Below are 18,850 nucleotides of genomic sequence, written 5' to 3'. Positions count from 1 at the left end.
GACTGAGCCTGAGAACGGTCAACTTTTTTTTTTTTTTCACCCTGACTTAAGATAAAGGAGTGAACAGCAACAAGATAAACGAATTAAGTGAGTTTACACTGGTGAAAGATTGGCAAGCAAGATTTTTTTTTGTTGTATCGGCAAAGACGTCCATCTATTTTCGTGATGCTCTGATGGGAAAATAAACTTCAGGACACTACTGATATAACTGGCTGGCGAGAACAGGATGAGCCGACTTCATGTGCACACAAATGTCCCTGGGGTAGAACGATACTCAACAAAGATGTGATTTGCATGTTGTCTAAAACAGCAGTAAGTTTCCATCTAAAACTAGTGAGCTAACTAGCTAAAAGCCAACAGACTTGCCTTGTAAACACCAACAACAGCATAGTTGGCCCTGACAAAAGCTAACTAGCTTGCTAACTGATGAATTCCGGTGATATAACTGGCTCTGATGTGCTGTAAAAGCTGTTTCGCAGGGTTTGACTTGAATCATGAAATAGTGAATAGCCTTGGGAGCTAGCAGGTGGCCAAATTTTGAACGGAAAGCACCTTTTGGCTGATACACAAAACAAGCAACCACAGACTGTTAACTAGGGGCCTCAATGTTTCAGGCCATAGCAAAGATGATGGTTATTCTGTCTCATCCATATGCGTTACGTGATACTGTGACTGACAAGGCAGACAGCCCATGAGGCCTCAAGTGAAGGATTCGGAAGGTATACCCAGCAATTAGGAAAAATACAATTTTGGGGTGGGTCAGCGGTATGTCAATGGCAGAGAAAATATATAAATATAAATATATGTAATCTTTAATTGTTTTTCCAACTATTTTCATTCTTTCCAGGATGACATCCTGTTAATCTAACGACTTTCTTTCTTTACAGGATTCACACTGCAAGAACAACACGTGTCATACAAGCATCTAACACACTGATAATCAACTCTTGTAGACCACAGTCAGTCACAACAAGGCTTCAAGGCCTTTTATTTATCTTCATCTTGACTGCAATCAACCATCAATTTACAGAGACCTGATATCCTTGTTTACTTTACACTTCCCCTCTGCCTGAATTCATTTGGCTGAGATCCAAGCCTCCCTTCCTACACACTTCCAGTCATCAAGCAAAGCCTCCGAGGTTAACCTCAAGGCAATCCTTTCAAAAATGAAGCGACTGCTTTCTTAAACATGCAAGAGCATATTAAAATGGCCTTTCTGTGGAGATGCAACATCAACAACAACCAGCCTGTGGCTTTTCTCAACCGTTCCATGATGCATGATGGGAAAAGCGCTTAGGAAAACACCTCTCTGCAGCAATTGAGTAATGCCTCCGCCTCCACCTGACGCCACCTTGAAGGAGGCCGCGTGAAACAATTAGGGCATAAGCCACTTCTGCCCATAAACTTACCTCTGCAGATACAACCACACACCTTGGTTTGACTCGAAGGGGCGTTTATATATGCTGGGTTTGCCCATGTCTCTGGAATTAAGGTGTCAACAAAAAAAGCATGCTGAGGCACTCCCAATGCTACCCACCACCACCACCCAACCGGTGAGTTAGAGTCTTGCCCAGGTGTGGGAGGACAATACCTCCCCAAGGTAAAGAGCAAAACAAGCAAACAGATCAGATACAGTATGTCTTGGTTACGAAGGCTGTTTGTTAATGTTGAGTTTCCCTTGGATACCCAGAGGCTTTTAGGAAAAAATGATGAGGAACGTTAGGGGATCACGTTCAGTGGGTGGATGCGTTGGAAAGGACGATCAACATTAACAGCTTTTATGATGAGATGGAGAGGTCACTGGTGAGATATTGTGTGTGTGTCTGGAGGGGAGATTTTGAGGGTGTGCCTGGTTAGTGTCTAAGAGAGTGTCCACACGATAACGGTAAAAACGGAGAAGTTCTCTTGCGTTTTGGCCTTTTGGTCAGAAAACGCATACTTTTCAAAACTCCTGTTCCTGAGTGGAGATTTGAAAACACAGCCCTTATTTCATCATGTGGACAGCCCAAAACAGAGCTTTTTGGAAATGGTGACGACAGGGCCCCAACTTTATCTAATCACCTTTCATGCTCCGTGAAGCTTCAGACTGAGCTCCGCCCTCCAAAGCTTCCACCATGTCCTCAGTGGCAATGAATACCAAATCTATTTGTGATTGTCAGACACGTCATATTTGTCAGACAATTTGTTCTCTTTCTACGAGGAGGACGTAATCTATCGGAAACATCAGCAGCCAAAGCCTTTTCTGAGTTTGTTTGCTATTTAGTGACACTGCTACACACTGTCTGCTAGATATGGTAAGTTCGCCAAAAGCAAGTAAACGATTTATAAGATGCATCTCCTATCTCGCAGTGTCATTGCTTTGATAACAATCATGTTTAGGTGTAGGCTATAGCATACAGTGGGGGAAATAAGTATTTGACCCCCTGCCGATTTCGCAAGTTTGGCCACTTGCAAAGAAATGTGTGATCTATAATTGTAATGGTAGGTCTATTTTAACAGTGAGAGACAGAACATCAACAAAAACATCCAGAAAACTGCATTTTATAACAGTTATGAATTGATTTGCATTTGTCGCGGAAAATAAGTATTTGAACCCCTACCAAACAGCAAGAATTCTGGCTCCCACAGACCAGTTATGTGCCCAAGAAGCACACAGATTAGTCCTCATTAGGCCTAACAAGGTACACCTGATCTCAACTGGTGACGTGTGTAAAAGAATCCTGTCCAAAGAATCATACTTCACACCTTCAACCTCACCACCATGGGCAAGACCAAAGAGTTGTCCAAGGACGTCAGAGATAAGATTGTAGACCTGCACAAGGCTGGAATGGGCTACAAAACCATCTGCAAGCAGCTTGGTGAGAAGCAGACAACTATTGGTGTGATTATTCGCAAATGGAAGCAACACCAAACAACTGTCAATCGCTCTAGGTCTGGGGCTCCATGCAAGATATCCCCTCGTGCAGTATCGGTGATCATCCGAAAGGTGCAGAATAACCCCAGAACTACACAGGGGGAGCTTGTGAATGATCTCAAGGCAGCTGGGACCACAGTCACCAAGAAAACCATTGGCAACACACTACGCCGTAATGGTTTGAAGTACTACAGCACTCGCAAGGTCCCCCTGCTCAAGGACAGGGCTGTCTGAAGTTTGCCAATGAACACTTGTATGATTCTAAGGAGGATTGGGAGACAGGATATGGTCAGATGAGACCAAAATCAAGCTCTTTGGCATCAACTCGACTTGCCGCGTTTTGAGGGGGAAGAATGCTGAATATGACCCCAAGAACACCATCCCCACCGTCAAGCATGGAGGTGGAAACATTATGCTTTGGGGCTGTTTCTCTGCCAAGGGTACAGGACGACTCCACCGCATCGAGGGGACTATGGATGGGGCCATGTACCGTGGAATATTGGGCTTGAACCTCATTCCCTCTCATTGAAAACGCAACCTTAAGGATTTGGAGAGGATCTGCAAAGAGGAGTGGACCAAAATCCCTCCTGAGATGTGTGTAAACCTGGTGACCAACTACAAGAAACGTCTGACGTCTGTGCTTGCCAACAAGGGTTATTCCACCAAATACTAAGTCATGTTTTGCTAGGGATTCAAATACTTATTTTCCGCGACAAATGCGAATCAATCCATAACGTTTATAAAATGCAGTTTTCTGGATGTTTTTGTTGATATTCTGTCTCTCACTGTTAAAATAGACCTACATTTCTTTGCAAGTGGCCAAACTTGTGAAATCGGCAGGGGGTCAAACAGTTATTTTCCCCACTGTAGATGTAGCTGTAGCATCGGTAATGCAAGAAATGTGACTTTAAAACAACCTAGCTAGCAACAGCGCAATGCCGTGTGCAGTGTAGTTTTCAAAACACTCCGTTGTCGTGGGGACGACATCTAAGACCGGACCCTGGAGTGGGTCCCTTAGAGCTAAAGGAAGGCCGCGTAGGACGGGGGCGAGGAGCAGAGGGATGGGGAGCCCTGGCTGAGACAGATGAGGTTATGTGTGTAAACATTGCAGCCCTCTTCAAGAGGAGTTTGGGGTGGGGGGCAGTGAAAACACATCTGCCCTGCTCTTTGATCTGACTCTATGCAGCGCAGCAGGACAACCAAGCAGCCACATCTCATACTCTACCCCCCCCCCACCCCCCACCCCACCCTCTCTCTGTCACAGACACACGAACACTAGACAACATCCTAACCACAAGCATCTCCCCGCATACACCTTGCTTCTCAGTCACCCACACTCTGCTTCAGTCTCGCAGCACACACTTATGTGCGTGCATGTGTTTGTGTGTGCATCAGTAAACGGACAGGTCTACATTTCCGCTGCTGAAGCAGCCCTACGTGACTACAGGAAAGTGCTGGCATCTAACGTCACTTACGTTACTGGCCTATTACAGCCGAAAAATACATTGTTTAGTTGAGTCACTGGGCAATTAGTTTTGGTTTGTTTTCCTTAATACTGTGTGCCTGTTGATGCCAGTGATTTTCTCCACAGCGTTACTGATCCCAACTCCTTTTCCCATCCTAACATCATGCGTTCGAAATGTCTGAGCTGAACAGATGATCTCTGTCTGCTAACCACACGTCAGGATGTGGCTCCTCGCTCAGCCCACTGTGTGAATGGCAAATAATAGAGCGGAGACTACACACACACATGCACGCACAACACACACGTCACCCCCAAAAAGCCTGCTTAACAACCCCAAATTAAGATGAATGAGATCATGATTTTTATGCTGTATCCATGTCACAGTGTGAACCTTTCACCTCTTTGCTAAAGGTGCAAAGGCTGTTGATATGAACCCTATGGGAAAATAAATAAATAAATTGCGATGTTACATCATGATTGTTATGTTCTACCCATATCTTTGTTATAGGTGTAAAGGCTTTTGCGGCAAACCTCTATGATCCCCCCCCCGACCGCACGCATATCAAAACAAATGGACCCACTGCCGAACCAATTCCATCCCGTCCAATCCCTCCCTGGACTCGCTGGAAAACATGTGGCGTCTCCCAGACCCGGCTCACGCTGTCAAAGCGAACGCTGTGGTGGGACTGACTGTCACAAATACATGACTGCATCACAGAGAACAACTCCAATGCCCCATTATCATTTTCACAATGTGAGTGAGTGAGTTTACATCACACGTGATTCATTCAGCTCAAAACCACATTTTTTCATTTGGATTTATAACTTTCCTGGCTACAGTAAAATAGCATGTGTGTGTGTGTGTGTGTGTATGTGTCAGAGAGAGAGACAGTTTGTGTGAGAGACAGGAAGAGAGAAAAAGAGAGACTAAAAGCCCCTCCTCCTCCTGACAAATTACAACAGAGTGATCGAGGTAAACAAATAATTGTTTTGTCATGTGAGAACCTCCAGCCTGTTTGTCTGGTGTCTCTCTCTCTCTCTCTCTCTCTCTCTAGCAAACCGCCGGCGAATTTTGAGCTAGCGAGAACCCCACCGCAAGCCCCCGCCACCCTGTCCCCATAGCTCGTACGAGGCCGAGAGAACCACATCCTGGGGGGGGGGGGCAGCAAAACACGAGAGCCCTGCTTCCCTCAACTGGAAAATCAGTTACACAATGTGAACTTTTCACTGACGACTGGAGCGCTTTGCTGAAATTATTACAATTGTTGCTTTCATTTAAAGCCAAAGTGGAGAGAGAAGAAGAAGAGAGGGAGGGAGGATGGGAGAGAGAAAGAGAAAGAAGGAGGGGAGAGAGTGAAAAGAGGAAAGATGAAAAAAAAGGGACTCCTCAAAAAGAAAAACAATAGCAGAATGCTCCCATTGAAGGGTTCCGGCAGCACTGATGGCGGGAGAGATGGGGGTGGGGTGGTGGGGTTTGGGGTGGGGGGGGGAGACGCATCCGCTCCCTGCCTTGATGTGTAAGCCAAGGTGGGTGGCTTTGCTGAGCGTTTCCCAGGGTTCTCGGCAGGACGGGGGTAAGGGGCAGGGGCGAGGGGATGGGGGCAGGTTACAGGAGAAGAGAGAAGATAATCTAGAGGATGGTGCTTATGGGGCGGACATGAAAGCGAGGGAGGGATCGCAGCTCGTGGCCAGAGCAGCACGTCAGGGATGGAGGCGTGAGGACAGGAGGACAGGGGGTCGAGGGGTAAGAGGGGAAACAGCGCGGTCCTCAAGAAGAACAAGGACACCACGCCGGAACCCTGGGCCGCCGTGCCGACCAAAACGTCTCACTGCGTCTGTGCACAGCACACCCAGACCCCTGGGTGAGGACCTCGGGGTCCAACAACATCCTGCTTAAGACATCCAAGCTTCCATGCCCACGCAATAGCAAGCCCTAGCAATAAGATGGGGGTTGAGTCATTTATGTATTTGCATGTGCCTGTGTGTGTACGTGTTTGTGCAAGAGTGTATGTGTGTGTGTGTGTGTGTGTGTGTGTGAGTACTTGTTTGTGTGAGATTGTATGTGTGTGAGTGTGTGTGTGTGTAAAGTGAAAAAGAAATGGATGAAATTATGCCCCCAAATCAATCTCTTGATTTTAACACTCTATCCGTGTATGTATTTATGCATGTCCTGGGTAAATAGGAAACAGCTGTCATGCATTTACCCAAAACACAACATAAATGTATACAATTTTGTGGTTTTGCCGCTTCTTCTGGTGGTCCTGAAAATAAATAATTAGCATGCATGGTTTGACCATAAAGAGTTCACACAAGACCACCACTATGCGTAGGGGCCCACCTACATGGGATAGCAAGAAAAGGGACAGAGATGTCAGAAAGAACAAGGATGAAACCAACAGAAGAAAGAGAAAGGGGAAAAAGAGAGAGATGGAGAGAGCGAGCCACAGAGATGAAGAGAGAAGTGAGAACATGCCTCAACAGGCAGTTACGGAGCTCAGCACAACCACATCCCTGAGAACCAGATTGCTTCCGGAAATGGCGACCTCGGTTCCAGAGGACCAGCTCATGTAAACACGGCACTGCCTACGCCGCGTGCGGGAGAAGCCCCGGTCGGCAGAGCCAGGCACTTTCGGCCAAAGCGCCTGAAAAATGGAGGAAATACCGGAACATAAACAGCCCTCACCATAGATCGGGTCACATTTCCACTGAGGGTTGCCGCTGCTGCGTGCTCCGGACGACTCACGCACACGACAAATCGCTCTGGAAAGACCCGTAACTCTGTGAAGGAAGCAAAAGTGGGGAAAAATAACAATAACAACAAAACAAGCAAACTAGGACGGTGGAAATTCAGACACAGAACTGCCAAGGTTCACTTGGAGTTAGAAGTGAACTGAGCTGAGGGTTCAGTGGCTACCGGGAGAGCTTAATAATCCTTCTGCTTCTTCTCTCACAGCAGGCAAAAACAGACAGTGTCTTTTAGAGGTGATTTTTGGGTTTCTCAAACAAACCACTTCTCAGGGAAAAGTTGACAGCCCAGGATTATCTGACTGACCCTCTTCATGAGAAATAGCTGTTTTCACTTTGAGAACCTTGTTCTTTTTAAGAGAGATCGGAGAGGTATTGTGTTAATGTGGAACATGAAGAATAACTTCAATGCCTCACTGCTCGATCAATACAAGTCTGACTACGATATCCAATACTGACAAAACAAACCACATATTTGTAGCACACTCCAACTCTTAAAGGCATACCAGACAACGTGAACTCAAAGCAGTCTCACTTTTCTTCCATTCACAAAATTAAAAACATATTTACATCCTTTAACGCCTCTTCTTGTCTTTTCTTTTGGCATTGTCGTGGCTCATTTTTGCAATCCTCTCACGAGGACTAAATACGATACTTTTTAGAGTTCCCAATTGGCCTTGGAAGACAAATATAGCTCAAGTCGCATCAACTGACTTTTACTGGAATGTACAAAAAATAGGCAAACAATTACAGGCTGCCAAAGACAGTGGCAATCCACCACTACTGGGACTGTTTTCAATCTGGGGGGGAAAAAAATGGAACTCAGCAATCTCTAGCCTGAGCCTAACCATTATTCACTGGTTATTTTCAGGCCCTCAAGACCAAAGGGAGAAGGACACCAATAAGCTACTCATAGGTCACAGGATTTAAGCAGGTTGAGAAAGATTTCTTTTGAGATCTGTCATTTTGAGCCTCCTACCACCTCACCCACAACCTATTATGTGCTGCACGGGACAAGCCCTAACATATACCGAAAATAAATGATCCTAGTAGTCTACACTTTAAAAAATGTCTAGCCTTGCCTTAAAAGGACTTTCGGCACCTTGATGTCTAATTAACCCGCAGTGGCTGTGTAAGCGGAGTGTGAACAAGCTCTTCTACAGCAGCCCTCTAATAGGTACTCTTCATCTCTAGAAGTGGTGGGCAACGGATGGCTTACCTCTGTAGTGCTGCTTGGAGATGCACCTAAGGTTGACATGCCTCTTCATGAAGTACGCCGCCAGGCGAAAGGCAGGCCCTACCAAAGATAACAAACATAGAGTGAACTCGGCGGCAAGGTGGCCAGGCCAGCGGTATGGAAAAGAGCTTGGAGTCATCATGATGAACACTGTGCCAGCTTGTATAGGAACAGGAACACCGAACATTTTCATAATTTTCATTATAGCTACCCTATAATCATTTGGGTCGCTCTAGTCGGGAGCCTGTGGTATTCAAATTAATGCTGATATGTGCAAAAGGGAGGGGGTGAGAAAGAGAGAAAGAAATAAAGTTAGTGAGTGAGTGAGTCAGAACCTGCAAAAGGCAAATAACTTCCAAATGCAAAAGAGTTCGAAAGCTTCAATTACACTTCAATGTGGATAAGGGGATAGATCTTATCACCACCACAACCACTCTGAAGAAGAGGAGATTGGGGTAAGCGGAACACTCAGAGGTCATGTTGAGGGTAAAGTCGTCGATCGTGGTGGAAGGTGCTAATATTCGTACTCAACAGCCAATCAAAATTCAAAAACAGTCTGCTGAATACTTACCTGTAAAGCCCCATTATGCAAGAATTGGTATTTCTTGATACTGAGCTCCCCCTAAAGTTGCACAGTGTAGTTCACTTTTAGCACCACTGTCGTAAATACAAATCGCGCTTTGAGACTATGGAACCAGCAAAGACAACGCCAGAAGCCACAGAAGTATGTCGACTGACAAGGTAGAGTAATATTACAAGATTTTACACAAACATCACTCTGAATAGTTTGATTTATTGTGACTTGATGAACGCTAACATAACGAAAATGTAAAGACAGATTTTAGTTTTGCTGAAATACTGCTCACATTTTCAGCCTATATACATGGTTTTCTAAGCGTCTGAATGCAGAGTATGTGTATTCTAATAAAATTGTAGGTTTTCAAGGTTGCAAATTCCCAGGCTTATTTGGCGTAAGATTGACGAAGACTGATCAAACCTTTTGACATGAGATTAATTTATTTGGATGCTTGCCTGAGACGGGACTGAGGCCAATGACTCTGGGTATCTGGAAGAACTACAAATCTCTGTGAGACAGGGATGACACCAATAAGGTAACAGCCTACGTCCCATTCTTTCATAAATAACATTGGCAGGGATGTTTACAATGAAAAACTAGCGAGTCGACAACTTTCCAAACACAGCCAAACATCAAGCAAGCACAGCACAAGGCAGCAAGACAGCTAATAAGTTATTACTGACTAGTCCAACAGAAAGAAGGCCAGCTTGGCATCTGACTTGCATCATTCTGTCTCTTTTAGCTCTCGCCAACGAATAAATGCCAGTCCGAGACTGACTCTTGTTTGGTCTCTCTCTCTTTTTCTCTTCCTTGCTTCCTCCAATAACGTCTTCATTGGTTTCACGCCCTGTCCACCAAAGCTACATCTCCGTACTCTCCGTAAGTATGTGTACCACCAGAATGATTTTGAAGCTGTTATTTTAAGGTAACATTGTTAAATAATGTTGCTTTAAACTATAAACTATCAATACACCCCTCCCTTCAGTGCTCCTGAGGCAAAGTTTTGATTGGCTGTAATAGTGTATTGGTCCGAGCCACTCTGTTTGTTTCCCTTCTACAGTGCCAGGACAGAGTATGAACACAAGAGTGTTTTGAGCGCACATACTGAACGGTCTGTTAAAAGACCGTGAGAAGTTTGCTGAGTTTGACAAAAAAGTGTACTAGATTAATCAAGGCCTGAACCTTTAATGCTAAGTCCAGACCAGTGAGCCTTGTACAAATTAAAACTACCTTGTCGACAGCTCTGGCATGGCTGCTTCATGATGCCAGGGGCTGCTGGCCCTTTGATGTACTCCATAATAAGACCTAACAAGTGGCTGTACACATGGAAGAGAAGTAAGACCAAACAGTGACTCACTGGCCAAAGAGTCAGACTACATGCAGAGCCCAGCACACCTATTCAGATATGATATGATCTGTTCTGTTGCCAGTTTGACGCAAAGTATCGTCATCAGTGCTCATCATCAGGAAATGGTCCATCTCCGTCTATCTCCAGCTTGGCAACAAATCAATGCTAATCTAATCTTTATTCAAACCCCATTATTATATGTGGACTTTGCATTGTACAGTAAGTTAATGGCCTTTCATTGTAGTCTGCATGACAGCAGTTGATCAAAGCCATGAAAATGTAAAGCTGGTGGTAGAAAAGCATGCATCCGTTCATTCTCTTTTTATTTTAACCAGTGCATATACAAGTAAAAGAATCTACTGACCCGACACTGTTTGTCATTGTTGAAGGAATGCAAGACCCAGTCTGCAAAGACGGAGCACTGTTGCCTAATCTGGGAGGAATTTGTCAGAGAGGAGGGGGCAGTGTCTGGCGTACACGCTAGCAATCCAGTTGTGCTTTGTAAACAAGACAACAGGCATGGGAAGCCATGACAGCCCTCTCTGTGGCCAAGATATAGATGCAGACTGTCTGTCTGAAGTAGCTTGCCTCAGGCTTGAAGGGGTACCAAAAAAATACTGCCACCACTACCACCCCCTCAGTTCCACAAACAGCACACATCCATCAAAACACCACACACATAAGAATTTCTGGGTATTTTTTTCCCTGCCTCAAGCTTTTCCCACTGTTCATTTAACATGACCATTAACAAACTATGTTGGCCTATATATACTTAACTGGCTGCACCGACAGAAATCCATAGGTTTGGCTTCAGACAACCATCTGTCGACAAGGAGACCAGACTGGGCCAATAAGAGCACACTTCATCTCTCCACGACTGATGACACTTTGTTTCCTTCAATAACAGCCGCATGACACTTCAAAAGACAGCCTATTGTGACCCCCCAGGTAATGATATGCAATTACAGTGTCTGCAAGCCACAAACCTGTCGGAGGAACTTCAGGCGAGGGCGAATGATTGATGGGTCCACCTCCACTCCACCCCCCACCCACTTAATGCTTTAACGGCAGTCTTTCGCCACACTCCAATGATCTTTTCCATAAAGAATGATAAATAAAGAGTCCCCCCCCCCCCAATTCGGTGTTTGCAAAATATTCAAGGAAATCTCACAGTAGCCACGATTCTAAGTCATCACGTTAGCACATTTTGCAGCTCTTAATGGAAAAGAGAGTGAAGCCTGATAGACCTGCCAAGCAGGCTGCTGCAGAAAGATTCACAACACTGTTCCCATGCTAAACAGTGCCATCATGGTCGCCACCAGCTTCATGAGAGCGGACAACTTGCCATGGGGAAACAAAAGCTGCCAGAGCAGCTCAAACTGCATTTGTATGTGCCCATTACCTGAGAGGATTCAGCTTTAAAACCTGAGGGGTTTTATTGTGTAATGAACACTGTGAGTGGCAGGCCAAGGAAAATCAAAGAATTTAATATCTGACTAATCAATCAAATGCTGCCAAGTATCAGTCAGATAAGTCATCTTCTGACAGTAACCTGATGATTTGTTTTCAGATGGTTGTTCTGCACCAATCCAGTTTGATGGTCTCCACAGCAACCCAGTACCCGTTAGCGCCACCTTCTGACAATCTTCTCTGGCTTCCCCGAGAGCATGAGAGAGTAATGGGAAAATCAAGCTTCTCCGTCATGACATTAGTCTTGTTCATAACCCAGCCAGACCCCAGGGAAGTGTTTTCCCCCCTTCTTGCGCTTTAAATACACAACACTGGATGCCTTCTCTGAAAAGTATGCAGATGGGTATCACTCAAGTTTGTTCTTCCCATTTCTGGAGTGGGAGGGAGAGCAGAGGAATGATCGGCTCTCACAGCTCATCAGACTGTGTTTTGGGAGCTTCAATTTTGTCCATTAAAACTGGATGGATAACACCCTTTACCCCTTCCCCTCCATTCCAACCGCCCTCCTGCTCCTTCAATAAAGTTGGAAGGTATTTGTGTTCTCTCTCTCTCTCTCTCTCTTCCCTGGTGATTTGAGGCTGCCAATTCCCAGGACAAGGCAGACTAGAATGTCTGGATCCAGAGTTGGGAACCACCGAGAGGCATGACTTGAGACATCAGCTGTTGCTCTGACTCTTGAAGCTCCCTACGCCGAGCGGAGTTGCTCTTGGCACCGGTCCCAGGGTCCTTGCGCTAAGTGACTGCTGCGTTCTCCTCTCCGTGCTCTGAGCGAGTTAGCGAGAACCGCTGCAAGGGAGAAAATGGTAAACTCCCTTGAGACTCCCGAGTTGCTCACATGACGGTGTTTTGATTTGCCTTTTTGAAAGACTGACTACCTGCATTTATGAGGTTGATCTGACAGGATAGGACAGGTTGCCTCAATATTGCTGTTTGAGCTGTGCATGTGTAGCAAGCCAATGTTGTGACATACCCTAGCCTCAGTGAAGACAAGCTCGGCATTGCCGATTAGCATGTGGCAAAGGGCCACCAGAAATGAATGGCGAAACAGTGTAATGTGTATATAATGATTCGGATCATGCAGTACACATTGACACTGGAGATGCATGCCTGTCCTGGAGATGGTTCTGGAGAGAAGCATTTTCTGTCAGCTTTGAAAAGCAGTTCTTAGCACTGGGCCTTGCCAGCTCCCTGTCATAATCTACCACAACAAGACAACAACACAACATGTCTGCCCACAGACTCCACAGAGATGAAATTTATACAGTATGTGTATGACAGGCTGTGTGTGTGTGTCTGTGTGTGTACCCCAAAACACACACACTCCCCTCCCCCCCCTAAGCTTTCACCACTTCCTGGTAAAACAATGAGGGGGAAGAAAAGTCAACAAACCAAAAGAATGCCAAAAGAATGTGCACTTAAATGGACTATAGGACTGGGTGATCTCCCCCACGAAACAGAGGCAGCCTCACTTTGTGACTCGATGCAGAGTGGACAGGAAAACCCCCACCCCTCAAACTAGCTAGCTGGAGGATGTCAATCACTGGTTGAGCAAAAAACACAGGAAAATGCCAACAGAAAGTCGATAATAACATATTAATGACTGAAACTGAACCAAAAATACCTCCTTTTATACATTTCTGATGAACTTTTACAGGATAGAGTGATGTACAGGTGGGATGGGCTCTGCTCACATCTCTTTGTGCACTCTCCTGTAACTAGGGCAGACTGGGGAGAGAGGAAGGAGGGGGCGGGTGGGTTGTTGGGGAGTTGGGGACACACACAGACACACACACACACCACATGTAAGAACGGAACGGGGATTTCCTGGAAGAACATCACTCTCGCTGCGTAACCATAGCCTCAGCTCTTCAGCCAGTGCGCCTTATCGTTCTGTACAACGTCCACCTGAAACAATATTTGCACATGAGTGTTCAATTTAACATTTGGGTGACCCCTCAGCCATGGTTACGAAAGACGCCAGCGTGATGGCGCAGGCCAATCAGCAGACTGGACATAGGACCACAGAATGACAAAGAAAATAAGTCAACTGACCAAACCTCTTTCAATAACCCTCCGAACCCTCAACACAATCTGACCAACAATATTCAGTAGCAGCAGTCGAAGAGAGAGAGAAAGAGGGCGCGCTGACAGTTAAGCCCGGGAGACACCAGAGGGACAAGTTTGAACAATCCCGACGGACGTGTTATGGTACCTATGTGTACGTCTGTTTATCTTATTTTGGAGAAGCGGCAGCAATCACAATAATGTTGGGGTGGAGCATGAACAGTGTTGTCTTAACTGCAACCAAAATCTGTTCACGCCTTGATATGCTGGCATTGCCTCACCGTTCTCAGGCAGTGGGAAATCTTTGTTTTGAGAAGCAATCATTTCAGTTCAAGCAAAATGTAAACACATCAGTGAGACTTCCACATCGTGTCCTCCTCCCAATTTTCTCCCCCCCTCCTGCTTGCTGGTGAGGTCCTGGCTTGAAAAGAACATTTGATGGGGGAAAAAAAAATATTCGTCATACACTGTCTGACAAACCCACAGTTTCATTGAGGAAAATCCCTCTTTATTAAAATGTCCAAACTCAACAATTAACCACCTACACTTCTCCAACATAAAACCTGTGGCTTAGGACAGCATGAGATCATTGGGCCATGAAACAGAAGGAAGCAAGACTGTTTTCCCTCTTAAAACCAACAGTTCCCACACTCCCTCCACACAAACAAAGACTGACTGCAGTCTCAGAAAAAGGTCATTTTATTTTTTACTATTATTATTTCCCAGCAATCTCTCTTTCCACATGACAACCAGTCAACCCACTCAAGCAAAACTAGACACCTGCACGACGTACATACTGTTCCAGACCACCAGAAGCTTTGAAAAGTGTACATTCCCGTCCACTGACAGACATGCGGGGGAAGCTCTGTGGTGACTGCGTTGAGTGGGAAGAGGGACCAACAGGGAGGAGCTGCTTAGACCTTTCAGGAGAATGATGACAAATATGCGATCAGAATGTTGCGAACTAAAGGATCCACTTGATTATTAAGTAATAGAATACAAGTAACCATTATAAATGCCAGATAAAGTAAACTCTAGATCTGTACAGTATGATAATGGTGTTAATTATCGGACGGCGTGTGTTATCGGCAAACGTTCGCGTTGTCATGTTAACCCATTATTAAACTGAGCATATCGATTGTTGATCCATTATTAAACTTAGCATTTTGATTGTTTATCAGAATGGCCGATGTTTGACACTGTCCGATAACTGACATAGCTACCCTACAAATCTGGAATGACTTGCACACAAAAAAAAAAAAAAAACTCTGAGCTCCTCCAAAGGTTAGTTGCCCCCAATGGGTTCCTGTAGATTAATGATGTGAGGAGCTCCAGCCCATGGCTGTGCCTCACTTATGTGCTGCTGTGCCTCCTCTCCACTGCACCGCTGCTTTGAGTTTGAACTCCAGCTTTTCATTGAATCCAGGCCTCTTCCTGTTCCAACACTGCCCATTCATCTACTCACTTGTGTAACGGAGGAAACCGGGCACCCACCAGCACACCTGGAGAACCTAGCGGCATCTGGGCAGCAGCTCAAGACAATGAACTCATGCCGAAGCCGACAGCCGAGAAACATGTGCTTGGCCCGAGCCTGAGACTAAATAGCATTCAAATAGCGTTTTTTTATTTCTTTTTAATCAAGGCTTGGCAATATGACATTGCAAAGTGTTGATATTCCTGAATCACCATGCCTCAATTTGGCAGACAGAGGTGGGGGGACACCTGTTATTCTGAAAAGAGGCAACAGAGAGGAAATGAGTGGGAAGCCTTTGATGTCCACAAAAAAAAGAGAAAAAGAAAACACAATCATATGTGGAAAGAAAAACAGTCATCCTCTGACTGAGAACCGCTAATTCCTAAAGCCAGTGTTCTGGTCAGAAGACATAGTTAGCCTGAGTTCATGGAGTGTGTGTGTTAGTGTGTGTGTGTGTGTGTGTGTGTGTGTGTGTGTGTGTGTGCGCGCTCATAGTTTGAGGGGACATGGTCACATGAATCCCATACCGTGCTCAGGCTCCCAATCCTCAGCAGTAATTACACAGAAAAGAGTCTGGGGTGACAGCAGTGGTGAGGCTTGTAGTTCCACTCCACAGATCTCAGCTGCTGACCAAAGAGGTTGAGGTTGTGTGTGTGTGTGTGTGTGTGTGTGTGTGTGTACTGTTATGAACTGGATTAAAGGTTCACACTGACAAACTGGCCCTCGCAACTAGGGCACTTCTGTTTTCAACACCAGTCCACCACACACAGCCATCCATATTCAGTAGCTAGACAGCTCAGCACTGCTTGGCAGTGAAGACAGCTGAACTAAATCATCATGCACCAAATAGGTCTTGTCAACAGTGCTAATGCATGCTAATTTTGTCAGTGCCTGGTATATGTCTATCCGTTCCCATTCATTTCAATAGCAGCTCTGCTCAGAGTGTATCATTTGGTGTTTACATGAATGATAGATAGATTTCTTTCTGGAAACAATCCTTGTGGAAGAAAATGGCGATATAGCAGAAATAATGCGGGAAGACGGAGGAGACAACCGCCAAAACCGATACATCTGCGCTGCGTCACGGCCTACTTTGTGCCCGAAGAATGTCCAAATTATAGTGAAAGCATGTTACAGTGTGTGTGTGTTTGTGCTTGTGTGTACATGCATATGTGTGTGTGCGTGTGTGTGTGTGTGTGTGTGTGTGTGTGTGTGTGTGTTTGTGTGTGGCTGTGTGTGTATCTATGACTGTCAGCCAATGTCTGCCAATGGTGCGTTGGGACAGTGTGTTGCAGGGCTTAGTGGCAGGATTTACACGATAGCAGTGGCACCAGGGGCTCACCATCGCTGCCTCAGCACAGGGTCGCAGACACGGGGAACTCCAGCAGCAGTCGGGGCTGGGGGGCTGGGAGGCTGCTGGCGAGGGGAGGGAGGTGTAGAGGAGGAGGGGTCCTTTTCCAGACTGGCCTCTGGAATCCCCGCAGTCCTGCCGCTGCAGGTCTCCATTACGTCCAGCCAACCCTAATTCAATCCCCCACCCAGCCACCCACACCCGTGGCACCTACCCCCTCCTCGGGGCTACCAGGGCATGGGGCAGGTACCGGAGGGTGACGCTACCACATGCTTCACATATACAGACGGGGAGGGCAGAGACACATAGCGCTAGCCCACAAATAACAACAGTGGGAGGGGGGGTGGAGCAAGGTAGAGAGAGAAACAGAGGGAGAGAGAACGAGGGCCGCCTTTGAAGATGGCTGTTTATAAACTCAGAGCTGTAGCAACAGGGAAAGAGTTCCCTGGCCTCAAAGTGCAAAGACACGCGATGCACACATACATACACATGCATGTACAGCCACCGTCTCTCATACACACACGCACGCACACGCACACGCACACATATGCATGTACAGCCACTGTCTCTCATACACACGCGCACGCACACGCACACATATGCATGTACAGCCACTGTCTCTCATACACACGCGCACGCACGCACGCACGCACGCACGCACGCACGCACGCACGCACGCACGCACGCACGCACGCACGCACGCACACACGCACACACACACACACACACTCTCTGAAATAACAATAAAAGGGAAAAAGGTCAATGAAGACAAGTTGCTGCATTCTCAAGAAAGAAAAAGCAGAGAGCATAAAAATGCTTGTAGGACACAAAAGCATTGCCTTGTTCTTGCAAAATATGCTGTCTACAAACCCTAATACCACGCCACTTCAAAATGAGCTCCAGAACCCCCGGCAGGCTCAAACCAAATAAATATAGAGCATATATGAAAGAGGAAATCAAACAAGAAGAGGTGCTAAGGTGTCAGATCTCGGAGGGCCAGAACGCCCCGCCGGCTGGCAGCCTGGTTCCCGTCGAGCAGCCGTCCTCTCGCGTTCCCCTCGCCCCTGCCGCCAGGCTCTGGCTGGCTCGCCCCGCTTTGATGGGAGAGCTCGTATGGTTCGTAAACACATTCTCCAGGGCGTAAAGCTATCCAGCAACACTTGCTCTCAGTGTGTGTACGTGTGTGTGTGTGTGTGAGTGTCTGTGTGTGGGGGGTGTGAATGTATGAGTGTGTGTGTGTGTGTGTGTGTGTTAGTTACTGTGTGTGTGAGTGTATGTGAGAGTATGAATGTTTATGTGTGCGTCACTGGCAGTGTGTGTATGTTAGTGTCTGTGTCTGCATGTCCATGTGTGTGCGTGCATGTGTGTGTTTTTCGCGCAGTGGCGGTCACAGCCAGCGCTGCCTTAAGCCCTCTCTTCTGAGGGCTGCCAAGAGAAGTCAGTGCTACACTGTGCAGTGCTCGCAAAGCCCTCTCCCACGGCTATTAGTGACCATTCATCTGGGAGCCTGGGAAAATGCCTGCACAGCCCTACAGGGGCACAGCCAACGTCCTGCCAGGTGTGCCCCCCACCCCCTCAACCAACCAAACCCCATCACCACTCCACACACACACACACACACACCACCACCACCACCACCACCACCACCACCACGACTGTTACCCCTGTCACCTGTGCCGGCTCCGCCACCAGGATGCCCCACCACCCCACCACACACCCACACACACCACCTTAACTTGTCCTGCCAGTTAAAGTCATAAATCATGAAGCGGAGAGAACTGCGTTAGAAAGAAATGATAAGTCCAGGCCCAGGTGATTACAGTCACTGTTCCTGGAAATCAAGGCAGTAAAGACAATGGTGAAATGAAAAAAAAAAAAGGTTGGTTTATTTTTTTCAAAGGAGGAAGTGGAACATCTGTAGAAGCCGCCTGTTTGAAGTCTTCATAACTGGACAATAGGCCTGTGTGACTAATCAGGGTTTTCTGCTAATTCATTTTTCACCACTGAAAAAAATCGAAAACCAAAGTGAAGGGCATTTGACAATGTGTGTACAGTGTGCACGGGACATGGGGGTCATGAATTTTCTACCACAGGGTTTCCCACTAATCAACGCAGGGGTTTGCTGTGTTGATGGGGTAGAAGGACTGACAGTGGACAGGGTTTCCAAGAGGCAAGCTGAGCCCTTTACAACTTTTTAAACATCTC

At 46.4% G+C, this 18,850-nt stretch overlaps 1 protein-coding gene across 4 annotated transcripts in view; it reads right to left on the bottom strand.

Annotated features, from left to right (window-relative positions):
• Positions 1-18,850, bottom strand: part of LOC105902250 (SLX4 interacting protein) — a 38,863-nt gene that overhangs the window by 5,111 nt on the left and 14,902 nt on the right. For all 4 annotated transcript variants that reach the window (XM_012829799.2, XM_031578606.1, XM_031578607.1 and 1 more), the window contains 2 exons: positions 8,344-8,421; positions 7,063-7,157 (listed from right to left, as the gene is read on the bottom strand). In XM_012829799.2, coding sequence (XP_012685253.2) covers positions 7,063-7,157; positions 8,344-8,421 — 173 coding nt within the window. The remainder of the gene's footprint in view (positions 1-7,062; positions 7,158-8,343; positions 8,422-18,850) is intronic.

This window comes from Clupea harengus, chromosome 13, assembly GCF_900700415.2.
Source record: "Clupea harengus chromosome 13, Ch_v2.0.2, whole genome shotgun sequence".
NCBI classification, from domain to species: Eukaryota; Metazoa; Chordata; class Actinopteri; order Clupeiformes; family Clupeidae; genus Clupea; species Clupea harengus.
The sequence above is the reverse complement of the archived record's forward strand: the minus strand, read 5'-3'. Positions and strand labels throughout refer to the sequence as shown.